At 42.4% G+C, this 16,051-nt stretch overlaps 1 protein-coding gene and 1 long non-coding RNA gene across 2 annotated transcripts; both read right to left on the bottom strand.

The window, feature by feature from the left end:
• Positions 1 to 983: 983 nt before the first annotated feature.
• On the bottom strand, positions 984 to 11,265 carry tmdd1 (transmembrane and death domain 1). Its single transcript, XM_033628520.2, has 6 exons — positions 11,199 to 11,265; positions 10,599 to 10,790; positions 6,689 to 6,808; positions 5,696 to 5,848; positions 3,463 to 3,686; positions 984 to 1,022 (listed from the first exon to the last, which is right to left on the bottom strand). The coding sequence occupies exons 1-6, from the start codon at positions 11,263 to 11,265 to the stop codon at positions 984 to 986; spliced, it is 795 nt and encodes a 264-aa protein (XP_033484411.2).
• Positions 11,266 to 14,538: 3,273 nt separating this feature from the next.
• LOC144464130 (uncharacterized) lies at positions 14,539 to 15,788 on the bottom strand. The gene is made up of 2 exons (XR_013491925.1): positions 15,682 to 15,788; positions 14,539 to 15,329 (listed from the first exon to the last, which is right to left on the bottom strand). It is a non-coding gene; the product is annotated as an uncharacterized LOC144464130 (long non-coding RNA).
• Between the last annotated feature and the right edge of the window lie 263 nt (positions 15,789 to 16,051).

Raw genomic sequence — 16,051 nt, 5'->3', positions numbered from 1 at the left:
AAGTCAAGGCCGAAGACTTTTCTCTCTGCCAAAGCCTCTTACTAAATCAAATACTTATTCATTTCTTACCCTGCACTGTAACTTTTATTTTTGTATTTTATCCATGTCTTTCAGCTTGTTTTTATTTTCTGTTTTCTAGCTCCTTAATTAAGCTTCTAATGGCATTAAAATGTCCTTTTACTTTTGCACTATGTCCCAGTAATTTTACTGTTTTGTGTAGAGCACTTTGAATTGTGTTGTTGTGGAAATTCATTCATTCGTTAGCTTTCCGTAACTGCTTATCATGGTACAAGGTCGTAGGGGGGCTGGAGCATATCGCAGCCGATGTTGTGTGAAAGGCAGGGTGCATCGTGGTCAGGTCGACAGACTATCACAGGGCTGACACATAGAGAGAGGCAACGTTCATGCTCACATTGACATCTGAGGGCAGTTTAGAGCCTGTTTGGGTGACCTGATCACAAATGGACAGCGCTAAATACAAGTCTAAACAACCACCAAAGACACATTGTGATCATATTGTTCAAACCACTTGCTGAGGTGGTCTGGGACGCATTTGACCACCTATCTTTGGTAGTATAAACGCTAACACATCCTGATGCGTCTCTGACAAGGACTGCGTCATTAATGTAGGATGTGGTGGTTTCTTTGGTGACGGTGCACTAAAAGCTCTATAACTTACCCATTTTATGTCGAGTTGGATGAAGTGTTGCGTGACCATCCATCGTTTTGCCCTGTGGAAGGAGATGTGTTGACTTCTGCTGACAGAGATATCTCAAGCTGTACTGACACAATTGCTAACTAACCGCCAACAGCGAGCATGCTACAGAGCAGCTCGCAAAAGTGTGGTTGTAATAACTGAACATGGGGCAGTATCGAAATCTGAAAACAAGGGATCAGCTGGAGACGCATGATAGGCACAGGTGTGAACAGTTATGTATCTTGACTGTTCACTTACACATGTTAATTCCAGGTCTAAACAGGCTCTAAGACTCTCCAGTTAACTTAACCTGCATGTCTTTGGACTGTGGGACACAGGGAGAACATGCAGACTCCAAAAAGAGGGGCCCCAGCCAGCCAGAGGGTTCAAACCTGGAACCTTCTTGCTGTGAGGCAACAGTACTAACCACCAAACCACTGTTCCACCCTTATTGCTGAATAGTGCTATGTAAATTAACTTAATTAACTTAATTAATTTTGGTATTGGATGATACTCGCCCTTTTGACTGCCATCAGCCCATCAGCAATAAGCTGACATTCACCAATAGCAGTGGCCAATGTTTTTCTGTTGTGTCACATCAGTTTTGTGCAGGCCTCGAGACTAATGCCATCAGAACAAAAGGACGCAGTAAATTCAGTATCATAGTGCCGTTGTGAGCACCCTATTGTCTCCCTGATAATGTTACATTGTGAACAGCAATTCTGTGTTGACGTCGGCAGGCGGAGAGCTGGTTAATGTTAGCTGTTAGCAGCTGGCGGAAGCAACTAACTGCTGACGGAGGTTGCATTGAGTTATAGTGCATGATGCGTTTAAGCTCTCTTTGATAAGAATGAGTATTGGGTGAAGGTAAATTATAATGTTCTCACGATGTGTGTAATCTTGTAGAAAGGAGGTTTCGGCGAGGAACTTGAATAAAAACAGTGTTTGAAGGAGAAATTTGTTGATTTTTTTTCCACACCAATATGAAAAGAAATTAAAGAGATGATTATAATATATTATGTATGTATAGTAAAACGGCTTTCGAAGCAGTTATTAAAATGTTTTTCATGTGAAAGAAGGTCATTTTAAAGGTTGTTTCATTAATGTGTATGATTGAATTTCTGCTTATTCAAAAGCAGTGTAATGAAGGGCTTAATGACTTTAAAACAGTTCAGTTATTTTTTATAATGAAGATTTCTTTGCTTCCATGGCACAAAAGGGGGAATAAAAAAAATCAACAAAAACAAAATAACAACAAAAACCATCAGTATCAGAATTTCACAGTCAGTGCATCCCTAATGTAAACAAACGTGATTTGGTCTACATTGATTAGTTGTGACGTTACAGCTTGACGAAGGTCTTGATGGCTCGTTTAAAGGCACAGTATCTGAATGTGGAGTGTGTGCATTTCTGATACTTTCACAGTATTTATGTAGCACCTGAAACTGTTTAATAATGAAAAACAAATACACCACAGGACTATTAATGTAGAAAAACAACATGCAATACGTGTCAGATATTTGAAGCTCATAAGTCGAGCCTCAAATCCATGATGCCCTTTTGGCCTTTCAGAGCGCTGCTCATACACGTCTGCTTGGCACTGTAATTTGTTTAAATGTTGATTTATGAACTAATTGTCTGTAATTGCTGCTTAGTGCCACTGTTAATCCAAGCTGTCTGCCTCCTGAAGCACATTAGGCCAGATTTGTATAATGAAGTAATTAGTTCAATTACGAAGAAGAAAGTAGGGATAGCGCAAGAAACAGGGAACAAGAAGCTAGAAGGTACCCCGGTGCCATGAGCGTGTTTGCTGTCTTGCTATTATGAAACATACTCAGCGGAGTATGTGAGAATAGCCTCGTTGTGAGCAAATGATTTTCTTAATTAAAGCCCGCACATGTTAGAGTTAATTTGGATCCTCTAATATGAACATTTGTATTCTGTTTGCTTTCTGATGCCAGTTTCTGGACCCCATTCACTGCAGCATCTCACATATCAAGTTATTTCAGCTTGCTAACAATCCTCGCTACTTCACACGTTCAGAAAAGAAATATAGCTCTGTGTTTTTTATTTGGCTTCTGTCACCCGCCAGAAGCTGCCATCACAACCAAGAGTGCTCCATTGTCTGCTAGTATTGTCATTGTTATTAGTCTTTTTGGATTGCCTGTGGAGGTATCGGCAGGCTCCGGGGGAAGCAGGCGCCAGGCTGGATAATTAGTTGTTCTTCGATGCCAGACGGGCACATTGCCGTCACTTGGAGGGGAAATGGAAAGTGGCATCACTATCACAGTAACACCGGAACAACCTTTGGTGTGAGGGCTGGGTTCCAGCGCATCTGTCACACCACTAGTCATCTACCCACTGGCAAGACAATAATGCTTACCAGTCTCGCAATACACAGCATGGATAATTACTTTATCTGAAACGGCATTATTCTTGTCATATTTGTCATAATTAGATGTGGTATGGTGGAATCGATATTGAGCTTCCGTGTTGGCTCTGCTCGTCGTTGTGGACAAAGAGATTGGGAGATTTTGGCATTTTAAATCTTCCATAAAAGAGACATCTGAAAACAAATAGAAAGAGAACAAAATGATCTACTCTGCCTTTATTTATGTATGTACACCAGATGTATGTGTATTAAATGTTGGGCGTGATACCGACATTATTTGTACGGATTCCTAGAAAGATTTAAACCCCTAAGCTGCCTATTTTGCAGTGTCTAATCTCCCACATGCTGCATTTTCAAACATCACATCTCCAACCATGAGCTTTCTGCCAGTGACCCTGGGGTGACGGCTCTGCTGGGTTTTACTGGAGATGTGTATGATGATGAGAAGTATAGAGACGCCTGCGAGCAAGGTACCTCCGAAGCCCAGCAGGATGCCATATAAGAGGGGCAGAGCTACATCCAAAGGCCCCCTCTGGTACAGCGCGACAGGGGCCCGCTCCACAATCAGATCCAGGTCACGCCATGAAAGATCCCTGACTAACACACACACACACACACACGGAGCACAAACAGGACAGATACACTTAACATCTCAAAGGACTCTGGGAGCATTTAGTCAAGTTTTAACTTGAATGAAGCACACGGGAGAGAACAGAAAAAATGGACAGGTGATAATTACATTTTTGAATTTTTAGCCATCCTGGGAAATACTCCTCGTATGGTGAGAGTGTTGATGTTGAGAAGTAATGAGTTGGAAGCATGCCCACGGCCACCAAATCTAATCCGCCATCTCATCTAAACACTTAATAGATTCAGGGTTCAGTGGAACATTATATCATTTGTCATTCAGACAGTCTCCAGAGGGATAACCCAGAAATCTCCTCTTGACATCAATAGCCGGAGATTTTTGGGCTCAGACATGTTAAGAGTCAGTTCTCCATCACTAATTCTATTTTTTAGTGTGTCCAGACTAGTCTCATTCCCAGGGTGTCAAAGTACGCTGCTTGGGCGGTGTCTCCGGTCTCATTATAGTGACAATGGGGGGAACTGTTCAGTGTCTGTGTGAGACGCAACATACGAACTTAAAAGAGTGTATAAGTCTGCTCAGGGTTGGTGGGAGAGGAGATGGATGGGTCAAACAAACACTGGACTTTGACCCAGGATAACAGTTTTGAGACCAACAGACAACAAAAAGTTTTATAGCCTAAACCTAACCCCGACCCCCTCTTACTGCCGAGGCTGTGCCACTTAAAACTAGGTGTTTTTTAGCGACACACTGCTGCCTTTCCAGCCTCAACTGTGCCACTCAAAGCCGGGTGCTTTTTAGCATCATCTGTGATTTTTTGCAAACCACAACCACGTAGTTTTGTTGCCTAAACCTAACCCCAGGCCCCCTCTGTCTGTCGTGTTCATGCCACTCAAAGCCGGGTGGTTTTTAGCGACACCACCACTGCCATTCCAGCCATGGTTGTGCCATGGTTGTGGGACATCCGGCATCTTTTCCTAACCATAACCAAGTAGTTTTGTTGCGTAAACCTTACCCCAGAACCCCCTCTCACTGCCATGCTCATACCACTAAAAGCCAGGTGGTTTTTAGCAACATCTGCAATCTTTTGCTTACCATAACAAGTACTTTTGTTGGCTAATCCCAACCGCCGGCTTCCTCTTACTGCTACAGCTGTGTTGCTTGAAGCTGGGTGCATTTGTTGACGTACCGCTGCCTTTCCAGCAGCAGGTGTGCCGCTCAAAGCCGGGTGCTTTTTAGCAATATCGGCAGTCTTTTCCTAACCATAACCAAGTACTTTTGTTGTCTAATCCTAACCACAGACCCCCTCTTACTGTCATGTTCATTCCATTCAACGCCACATGATTTTTATTGACACTCTGCTGCCATTCCAGCCACGGTTGTGCCAATCAAAGCCAGGTGTTTTTTAGCAACATTCGCGATCTTTTGCCAACCATAACCAAGTAGTTTTGTTGCCTTAACCTTACCCCAGACCCCCTCTTACTGCCGCGACTGTGTCACTTGAAGCTGGGTGCTTTTTAACGACGCACCGCTACCTTTCACCGCTAACTGCATTCACTCCACTTTTTCAGGAGGGCACTGCTGCCTTTCCAGCCATGGTTATGCCACTTAAGCTGTATGCTTTTTAATGACATCTGCAACCTTTTCCTAACCATAACCAAGTAGTTATGTTGCCTAAACCTAACCCCGATCCCCTCTTCTGCTGCAATCATGCCACTCAAAGCCGGGTAGTTCTTAGTGACACACTGCTGCCATTCCAGCTGCCTTCATATCACTGCAATCTTTTTCTAACCATGACCAAGTAGTGCGGCCATGGCTGTGCCACTTGAAGTTGTTCTTTAACGACACACCGCTGCCTTTCCAACCCCTTCTGTGTCAAGACACAACACAAAAGGCTGCGCCCAGTGTTACTAAAATGACGCCAGGAGCTTTTAGCCCAAGCAGCAGAATGTGACAAGTAGTGATGATCATGTTGATGTACCAAACTAATGTGACTCCTTCAAGCTTTAGGATAAATTACCTTGTCTTTTCCTGACCCTCCGGTTTCCACGCTGCCGGTCCTTTGTGTCAGATTGTGTTGGTGGTGAGTTTAAGGAGCTGACATATTTGTGGTAGTCTTCAACGTAGCGTTTCAGGCTCAAGAGTTTGTCCTGGTTGATGTTCTTCCCCACTTCTGTAAATAAAAAAAAAAACAGAAGCACAGGGCCACTATTTCTCTTGTCACTTCAAATGCTCACTGCGTCTCATCCTATAAAAGAGTGTACATTTGAATTTAATTGTTGTTTTCTCGCCCCGAACATAATTAGTTCTGGCAGGAGAGCAACTGCGTCCTTCGGTTCAGAATAAAACAAAATGAACCACTCAAGTTTCTACGTATGAGTAGATCTCTTCAGAACTGCAATCAAGTGTACGATAATTGCTGCATTCTGCATCTACAGTCTTTTTCCATCAAAGCCACCACTGCCCCCCCCCTCATGTCTTATAACTCATCTCTTCCCATCCTCTCCTTGTTTTTTTTTTTTTACTCCAAAGCTGCTGATGAAAGGAGCAGATGGTTTGTTCCGTGGCTGGTGTCAGCTCCACTGAGTCCTCTGTCAGATCATTTACACCTCCTTCTATCCAACGCCACTCGGCTGTGGAGTTGTGTGCACACTGGACTGCAACACATGCCAGAGACTGGCAGTGTGCAAAATATGCCACTTTTGAAGTTCCAATTAAAACAAATCTCAAAGTAATGAAGCAATTACACACTGTTGTTAAAGTCTTGAGGAGGCCTTCTTGACCGAAATAAACCAGTTTTGAAAATACACCGACATGTACCCAAATCAGGCTTTGTTCCAATTTCTTTTTGTCGAGGGACGTGCTGAGACTCTACTGCACACAAAAAGTGAACTATTTTAATTGAAATCCATTACCTAAGTGGCACCAGACAGATTTGTTTTTCTATTTAGAAATAAATTATTCATTGCCACAGAAGTCACATGTGTTCGTCCTGTCTACAGTTCTTTCTCACCAACGGCGATGTCCGTTCGGCCGATGTGCTGCAAGGCGCGAGAAAGCCTGTCGTAGTAAGTCTGCTCGCCATACCTCAGCAGCCAGTCTGTCAGGGCCGTCCGACACTGAGCCTCACCATCTAGTAAACACAAAACATATGGCCCTCTCAGACAGGCAGGTCTCTGACAGCCAGCTTGCTGCCAGAAACTCCCCAAGCTGAGCTGGACGTGTGAGAAACAGACAGATCTCAGGGTGGACTTCACTTCTACCTTATTACAGCCAATAGCATCCAACTCTTAAAGGACAGGTTTCAGCTGAAGCGAATATGAGACTTCTGAGTTAGACAGTCGAGTATATCTTAACAAAAATATGATCATTTCATTAAAACGTTTCCTCTCAAAGAGGAAGTTTTGGACTAAAACCTTTAAAAAGTAACAGTAATGTTTACTCAGTGTATTTTAACTGACCTACTTTTACACTTTGAAGAAATTTTACCTAAATAAGGGTACTTTTAATTATTATTCTTTAAGTATCCCATTCCAGTACTCTCTCTAGTGATTAGGATTTAGTGGCATTTACTGGTGAGGTTGCAGATCGCAACCGACTGAAACTTTCATGGTGTGCCAAGAGTGCAGTGGCTGACGCAAAAACAAGAAGCGAATGGCCCTATCTAGAGTCAGTGTTTGGTTTGTTTGTTCTGGGTTACCGTAGAAACATGGTGAACTCCCGCACTGTAGATATAAGTGGCTCGTTCTAAGGGTGCTCTCAGACCTAGAGCTGTCTTGCTTTGGTCTGAATCAGGGACTTATTTACAAGCATTTACAAGCGGACCAGATCAAATGCCTTGCCCGAGAAAGCTAGTCTTGATTGGTCAGAATTTCCACGTGGGAAAAATCCAGGAAGTAAAGCAAACGCTGAAGAAGAGTACACTTGCAAGATAAATGTGACACTTTCTAATGTCACAATGGAGGGACAACTACGCAGGTTGATTTTAGCGCTGCTCATCGTGGACTATGTTGCTGTCATTGTTCATTTTAGTCAAACCATACAGTTTGAAAACCAGGCGCGGCTCCAACTAGAAAACAATGTTTTGATGCATTGGATGTGCTGAATGTGCATATTAAAGCAGTACAGGAGGAGGTGCACATTAATAATCCTCCAGGACTGTAACATGCTCATGTTTAACCCAAACAATGTGTCATGTGACTGCAGTTGGTTCAGATCCAGGTCGGAACACGTTCTCACCACAAACGAACCGCACCAGAGTTCATTTGTAACCGGACTGAGACCACCTCTTCAAGAAGGTCTCCGTCCGGTTGTTTTGGTGTACACCTGAGTGTGATTGCTGTGTTCACACCTGCCCAAATGAACTGCACTGAGGGGGCAAACAAACTTGAGTTGGATTGAAGCGAACCAAACAGGGCAGGTGTGAAAGCACCCTAAGGTTACGAAAAACATGATTATTATTTTCAGGTGATTATAAACTGATGAAAACGTAGTTGTGAATATTATCTTCCACTTTTGCCCATACATTTCTCCTAAATCTTACACACAATGCTCAGCCTTTAAGATGAGCACTATTACCTGATATTGGTTTAAAAAAAAAGGTCACATCTGGCAAGCATGCTACTGTAAGTGACACCAATCAAACACACTTACAATACTGAGTGAACAACAGGTGCGTGCCGGGTCTAGCTAAAATACTAAATGCGTATTCATTCATTGTGGATCCGCCAGCTGATGCTGTAGAATGTATACATTCAGTGAGGTGTGTGAGGTCTTTCTGATATTTGTGACAGTCACAACTGTAACTACAAAACGTCATTCAGCTCAATACTTTTCGAGTTTGAGGGGCGCAGTGGGACGGAGAGGCTGAGTGGACTGGTTATATTCTTTCATTTAGAATGAACAAGCTGAGAGTTTGAAGCTAGAGCAGATTGTGGAGGATTTCCAGCCCAGTCTCCAGAGGGAAATGTTGGCATTGTGATTTTCTGCAAACCATGAATATGTTGCATTTGTACATTTCATATGAATCATACCAACGTTTCTAAAGCTATGCAGAGGAGGAGGTTGTGGTGGATGGAGTGACGCCTGTCCAGCTGCAGACCACTGTTCAAGACCAACAAACAACTGTTGTTTGGAGTCATTGCTGTGTTTCCAGCAGCTTTTAAGCCACCAAACATGGGTATGTTTTAGTGACCCGTCGCAGTTTTTCCAACGTGGGTAGTGCCATGAAAAGTGGTTCTTTTTCATCTAGACATGGCTGCATTCTCAGCTGGGAATACGCAACCAAATCCAGTCATATTAAGCCAAAACATGATCTTTTTCCAATGATAGGTGTTTTTGTGCCTTAACCTAGCCAAATAATCACCACAGCATTAATGACATATAAAGTTTCAATATATCCCTTACAAAATGTATGTATCCATGGTTTGCAGAAACATTCACTGCCAACATTTGCTCTTGCGATTGGTTTGGGACTTTGTGGTGCGCAAGACTCAGACTGATGTTCAGACAGGGGAGTGCACAAATAAACTTGTTGAATTATACGCAGTGTGAAAACACTGTGCAGGCTCTCTTTTAATTTAATGTGTATGTTTGTGGGCTGCTGTCAAGTTTATATTGTCTTTACATCTCTGAGTTGGCTGTCTTGGTGATGTTTTATTCTGCAGGGGCAGGCTTTTCTAATCTATGTAGCTTAAGGCCCCGATCACACAGAAAGAGTTTTAGCAGCAGTTTTGTAATGAGAATTATAACGGTTCTTGCGTTGCTATGCACCTCATGTTTCTGCGCTCTAGGCACCTGCCATTTTTGCCAGAGCACTCTGAACTCCTTGAGTTGAAAAAACTTCAACTCAGGGCAGAAAAACACTCCACATCATCTTGAATGTTTTCCCCATTGTCTAACTGGATGATATGAGAGGCTGTGGGCCTTCTGTGGTGGTCACGACAACAAGTTTACAGCTGGTAAACAATGGAGGAGAAACTGGTGGTAGCTTTTGCTGGATACTCAGAGCTATACGACTTTACAAACCAGTTACAATGATCTCGATAGCGAACAGCAGGCACTGAGGTAAATAAGTGCAGTATTTGAAACTGCCAACCTCGATGCAAAGCTCCTGGACCAACTGGTGGTACTCCCCATGATCCACCGTGTTTTTTAGGGTCTCATGTACCCACACAGATCTCTGTTTCCCTGTGCCCAACAAACTATCTACTATCAACAACTAGCTACTAATTACTGTGAAATAAATAAATACACGGTAGATTGATTACACAAGAAGGTTATGGTAAGGAGTTGACGGGGTAGTTGCCTGGCAACAATAAAAAGGCGCAGTAAGCATTTTTATTACTAGTGGCATTCAGTTTAAACAAGTGCGGCGTGCCTTGGGTTTTGAAACCTGCAAAACGCTTTCTGTGTGATCGAGGCCAAGTAACTTTTGTTGCATCCGCCATGGTGTCCACAGCTCTTGTGTTAAGTCACAATCAGTTGTATGCACAGGTTGCAATATCCGTCTACAGAAAGGGAATTTATTGGTGTTCAGTCATAAGTGATTGTTGGCATGGTTCACACCTGGTGATGGCATAATGTTGTTCCACTCGTGTATAGCTGACATGCTAGCTGATGTATTTTATTATGTAGCATAAAGGTGTTCTTTAATTTACTAGTGCTATCATATAACATCATCATATTCTGTCCCCCCTTTTTAAAAATGTAAATCAACCCAGAGTTCATTTAAAAGAGCGACTTATAAATTTAATCTGAGGACATTTTTACACAAGTAGTTTTACTTTTATTCAAGAATTCTCCACTGTAATAAGACTTTTACTTGATTATGAAATTCTAGTGCTCTTTCCCTTCCTGCTCCATGATTTCTGTGGTCTAAAGTGCCAAAGGTCTCAGGTTTCACATGATGATGGTGTACTAACCCGTAGCAGAGGGGGTGTCTCTCTTGGCTCGAGGCTTAACGTCTAGTTGATTTTTTTCTGGTGAGAGGCGTTCAGCGTGCTGGAAGATGTTCTCCTCTGGGTGAGAGAGGGCGAACAGAAGGTCCTCACACTCCGTAGACGTCAGCAACTCCACTAAACGCTCCAGCTGATGGACACTGATGTCCTCTGCAACTAAACAGCCACAGCACACACTGATTACAATAAGATGTAATAACTGTAGGAAGAACACCAGTTTAGCAAACAGACAAACGAAGAGTCAGACGGCTTGTACTAAACGGTAACACGAAGGCATGACCACACAGTACACTGTAAACTCCAGTTAATGAAGTGTACTGCTGACACTTCACAACATTTCTGCAGCATGCTTGTGCTTTCAATTAGCAAGTGCTGCGTTTGTGGCGTGAAACTGTCATATAGCCCTCCTCAGCTGCTTAGAATAGAAACCGAATAATCAACATTTCACAAAAGAGAACAGAGCAATCAGCAAATTCAGCCTCACTCTGAGTTCCTTCAGTTGAAGTCTTACAGCATGCAGGCTGCTGATGTAACTGCACCTGCTGTAGGAACATTCGCTCTCACCTGTGTCTTCTCCGAGCGTTGAACTCAGGAGGAGGAAAAAGAAGAGACAGAATTTCCAGACTTTCATGTCGGCTGAAGCAGTTCAGACTCAGTACACACTGCTGACAGTATGTGAAGTGTATTTTTAAATGTTACAGATGATGTAGAATGTGTTCAATTTAAAACAATGCAAAGGTATGAGCAGCATTCTGAGTCTTTTTTGAAACAGCCAATCACCATGCTCAAGAAATTAATGCCATTGAGAATATGAGTGTCCAAAATGTTTAACTAAAGCCTGATTTATGGTTTGGCACTCGACACATTTAGTAAGTGTTGTTTGAGAGAAATAACATATTTTTGACAGAAAAAAGTGTCGCTCAACACTATTCTTTCACATTGCGCACCAGGAGGAGAATATGTCGCTGACAACTTCATATTTTGTCACACAATGTGATTGGTAGTGGTAATGTTGCCATGGAGATGGTAGTTTTCAATCCACACTGACTCCAACTTGCATTAAGCATTACTGTCCACTAGGGCTGCCACCTAATAGTCAACCAAATGTTAGTCGACCAGAAAGGTCATTAGTTGGCAAGATTTCATTGGTTGCTTAGATGCAGAAAATTTAAAAACAAAAGGTGAAACTCTATTAGGAGCTGCACCTCATCAAAACAAATCAAAACCTATATGACTGGACCATGTGGGAATTTAATTTGAAAGGGACAGACACAGTCAGGAGTCAGGTTACCAACCAATCACAGCTGACAGATATCTTTCCCTTCTTCTGTAAATATTCAGTCTGATAAATATGGAGAAGTTGATAATGTGAGTGCAGGGCTACCCAGAGCTTTACATCAGGCAATAGGCCTTACACACTTATAAACAGCGCCTGCAAGAAGATCAACTCTCTGATTGGCTAGTCCTTGTTGCTTGGGTTGGTTTATGCAAGAGGAGCAGGATTGGTTGGGGTTGGGGAAAGAATATCAGAGATAAAGTTCATTTACTTATGCGTTGAATCAATGCCGTAGCTACGCCGTAGCCTGATGTGCACCTCCCCAGAACTGTAACTACGCATCGTGGTGACGCAGACCTCCTGTGTGTTTCTGTGTACTGACACCATTTCCCTCAGTGGAAACAAAGCTTTTATTTACTTTAATTTCACAGATAAGAAACAATAAATTGTGAAGACAATAAAGCCTCCACAAAAATAGCATTTTAAGTCTCGTGTGTGATTTATCCTATGAGCAGAGGAAATCTCCACTCGTCACTAGGCTAATTTATACAATGTAAAATGCCATAGGCTTGTGCTAATAACGTTAGCATGTTGTATCTGTTTGGAAAACATGTTTAGTATAAGACTAGTATTGTTTTGTCAGTGAACCTTGTGAGTTGTAATTGCTGTTGTCCCTGGTTTTATATGAGAAGAGGGAAAGATCGCTAGCTGCTAGGCTAATTCATACAATGTAAAATGCCATAGCTTTGTGCTAATAACGTTAGCATGTTGTATTTGAGGGGAAAATGTGTCCAGATGAAGACAAGTGTTTTTCTCTGAATGCTGCGACTTATAGTGAAGCTGATTTGTGCACTTGTGTTTCAAACTGTCTCTATTAAGCCATGTTTAATTTAATGTGTGTTTAATGTGTGTTTTGAATCAACTAAACTTAAAACCAGCACTTTACAGAAACCTCTGCTGCCAACTAGTGTTTTGGAGGTGTAGCTGCAGAGTGACACAGACACACCAGCGCACAAGTAAAAATGCTCACAACAACGTAGGCGACGTGCGTAGGCTACCCTAAATTTCGCTGAAGCCAATCAGATACAGAGTGAGGCAGAGAAGATTGGGTCATGCATTTGCTTATCTAGGGAGCGCAAATTCTCTACCCACAGCTGTCGAGCAACAGCATCTGCTGGGGTACGGCAGCACCACTTGGACAAACCACACATATAACTGCAGTACACCATACTTAAACTGTCATAATAATGGCAATTTGTTAAGTTTATTTATGATGTTGATTACATTTCATGATGATGATTTCAGATTGTGATGCATGGTGTTCTGTTGTAGCAGATTTTCTTTTCATTACATTTTTTAGCATTGCATTTTAGCAAATTTTATTATAATTACTGCCTAGGTTTTAAGGAATACAGCTGAGGTTCTCATGTCAAGTCAAGTCAGATTTATTTGTACAGCACATTTAAAAACAACAAATGTGGACCAAAGTGCTTCACGAAGAAATAAAATCAAATCAAATAAAACCAGTCATAAATGGGAGAATGTAAGTAAAATTAATGAGAGCATACAATATTTTGATGAAATCGTAACACAAATATGATGCACAAGCAACAAAATGAAACACAGAAAATACATGTGCTAAGCAGTGTGGTCAGGTTTGCATCATAATGACAATTAAATGGCTAAAGAAAAGAGATGGGTCTGAAGACGGCTTTGAATGCATCAATAGAGGTGGAAGATCTAAGTGTAAATGGGAGACTGTTCCAACAACTAAAAATACTCAATCATCTTAATATCTCAGCATCTTCTTAGCATCAGCTTTCACATCGTCTCCACTGTTTGTGTGTTATCTGAGAAGCTAACATCGCTTGTAGCTATGCACTTTAAAACCTGACACTGTTAAGTAACTAAAACACGTTTAGAGGCCACTGAGGGGAAAATCCATCCCATGTCAGCGATACCAGGAGGGTGTATTTATATTTATGTGAGTGTGCACACCTGCATAACCATGGGCCAGAAATATGTGGCATTCTCATTATTATTTCATATTTTAAAAAGTCTCGAAAGGAGATTGATTGTGAGGAACTAAAAACAAAACTGAGCCCGGCAGTGAAGGGGCGAGTTCACAAACCTCCTGACACAATGCTCTGTTTTATTTAAAATTCTTCTGAACTCTGAAGCTTTACCCGAACCAGGTCTGGTTGAAGAGCCTGCAGTTAGCTTTACAGTCTAGTCTGTATCACTGGCATTGCAAAAAGCGGGTAAGGCACATATTGTGTAATGAAACAGTGAGGTATGGAGAAGTAAAGCAGTATTATGTTCGTCTCTCCTTTTGATGTGCACTACTGGAGAGACGTGAGCAGGGAGTACTTGAGATGCATCTCTCTAGCAGGGAGAAACATGTTTAATGACATTATTGTGTGGGCTACAGTCAGGGCATGTTTTAAATTGTTAATAAGCTTCATTTGCCAAACAGTAAAGGTTGTTTGTGTGGGCTGAGTCTCAAATTCTCCATGTTGGCTAATGAAAAAAATCATGCTCTGGGGCTGACAGCCACGGAAAGTTGGGTGTGGGTGGTATAATGGCTCTGCAATGATTTGAGATGTTGAAAGAAAGAAAAAGCAGGCACAAGGTCAGGATATTTATTCATATTACCGAGCTGCTCGGTATCTTATTGATGAAAACATGCATAACATGCTTTGTGCTATATGTTGCAGGAAGAATACACACAGTATATACAGTATTATTTATCACATAAACAGTGTGAGATTGTGAGAAGCTGCCAAGATGGAATAAATTGAGTTAGGTCTTCCACTTTTGAATCGGATGCCTTCTGGTATCGTTAGCCTGTGAAGCCGTATCCCCATGTCTCGTACACTTCACACCACTGAAATCTGGTTTAATTCAGATACAGACTCCGGTGGAATGAAGGATAGAACACATGGAATAATCTTGCAGAATGTGTCTGAAACATAAGACACAAATATACATAACACAGCCTTCAGTCCAATCTTCATCGTGAATCATTACAGTTTTCCCAAAGTGATGATTTTTAATGTTAAGCTGGAGGCCGGGTGGAGGCTGACCCTGGCACCTGGTGCAGAGCGGGCGACTGAGACTGTATGATTTATGAGGAAGCCTCCGAGGTTGAGGGGGTGGCAGTGAGCGCAGCAGGGATTGGATGTTGGCCTCTCCCTTTTTCTTGAGTTTAAGTTTGAGCCTGAGCGAGACCAGGCCTGCCCCGCTCTGGGGCTCCAGGGTTTCAGGCTGCTGTTGAAATCCTGAGCTCTGGCACGTTATCACAGGCCTGAGCTGAATGACTGTTTAGTCATCAGTGATGCAACACCCCCACCACAGCCCCCCACTGCCACCAGACACCACGGCCAGCCCTGCTATCTGTCCGCCTCAGAGTCCCGCTCCTGGGGAAACACAACACCGACTCAACACATCGCTCACTCCCCACACCTGAAGCTTTCTGATAGTCATACTTCTCCCTCTTTCATGCACACCTCTGCACATAACTGCTCCCCTCCCACGCCCTAAAAATCTCCACTGGTCCTGCTGAATCTTAATACAAATGCTCCAGAGCATGTGATTTCTCCAGGTTATCTTATCACTTTAATAAATTCACCACAGGTACTTTTGTAACAGGGTATTAGTTAGAGTTGTAGCTGTAGACAAATCTACTGTCTGAAGCATTTGCAAGATTAGACTTTTAGCTTTTTCTGTGCATAGATGAATGCCTTACCTCACTTAAAATGCATTACTCACCTTATGTGCTCCTTTAGTTCCCTCGCGACTCTGTGAATGTAATGCAAATCACACAACAGAATTGCTCAAAGCAGCCTTCAGGAGGACTGAAGGTACAGCTGACAACATGCTACCTGTCTTCTCTCTGGCTTTTTTCTCCACCTGATTCAGGTATTGGTGTTTTTAGAGGATGGCGCCGACCAATAAGACACAAGCACCTGAGTAGGACCACCCTTTTTTTTTTAAGCAATAAAAAAAACACCACACCCTGCCATGTGGAGAGGTTTTACTGCCAAGAATTAAGAACAAATAAACACAGAAACTGGAATCAAAGTAAAGGTAGTATTCCCAAAAGAGCTGTGACCATATGAGCTTCGGTAAAATCATCAGT

The sequence above is a fragment of the Epinephelus lanceolatus genome, chromosome 8 (assembly GCF_041903045.1).
Source record: "Epinephelus lanceolatus isolate andai-2023 chromosome 8, ASM4190304v1, whole genome shotgun sequence".
NCBI classification, from domain to species: domain Eukaryota; kingdom Metazoa; phylum Chordata; class Actinopteri; order Perciformes; family Serranidae; genus Epinephelus; species Epinephelus lanceolatus.
Note: the sequence above shows the minus strand (reverse complement) of the source record. Positions and strands in the feature narration are given on the sequence as shown.

Coding starts and splice junctions, on each gene's coding strand:
- tmdd1 (XM_033628520.2), bottom strand. CDS start 11,265: ATGAAAGTCTGGAAATTCTGTCTCTTCTTTTTCCTCCTCCTGAGTTCA. Junction 5,849..6,688: donor CCGAACGGACATCGCCGTTG/GTGAGAAAGAAC, acceptor TTTTATTTACAG/AAGTGGGGAAGAACATCAAC. Junction 1,023..3,462: donor TCACTGGCAGAAAGCTCATG/GTTGGAGATGTG, acceptor TGTGTCCCACAG/TCCAAAGACATGCAGGTTAA.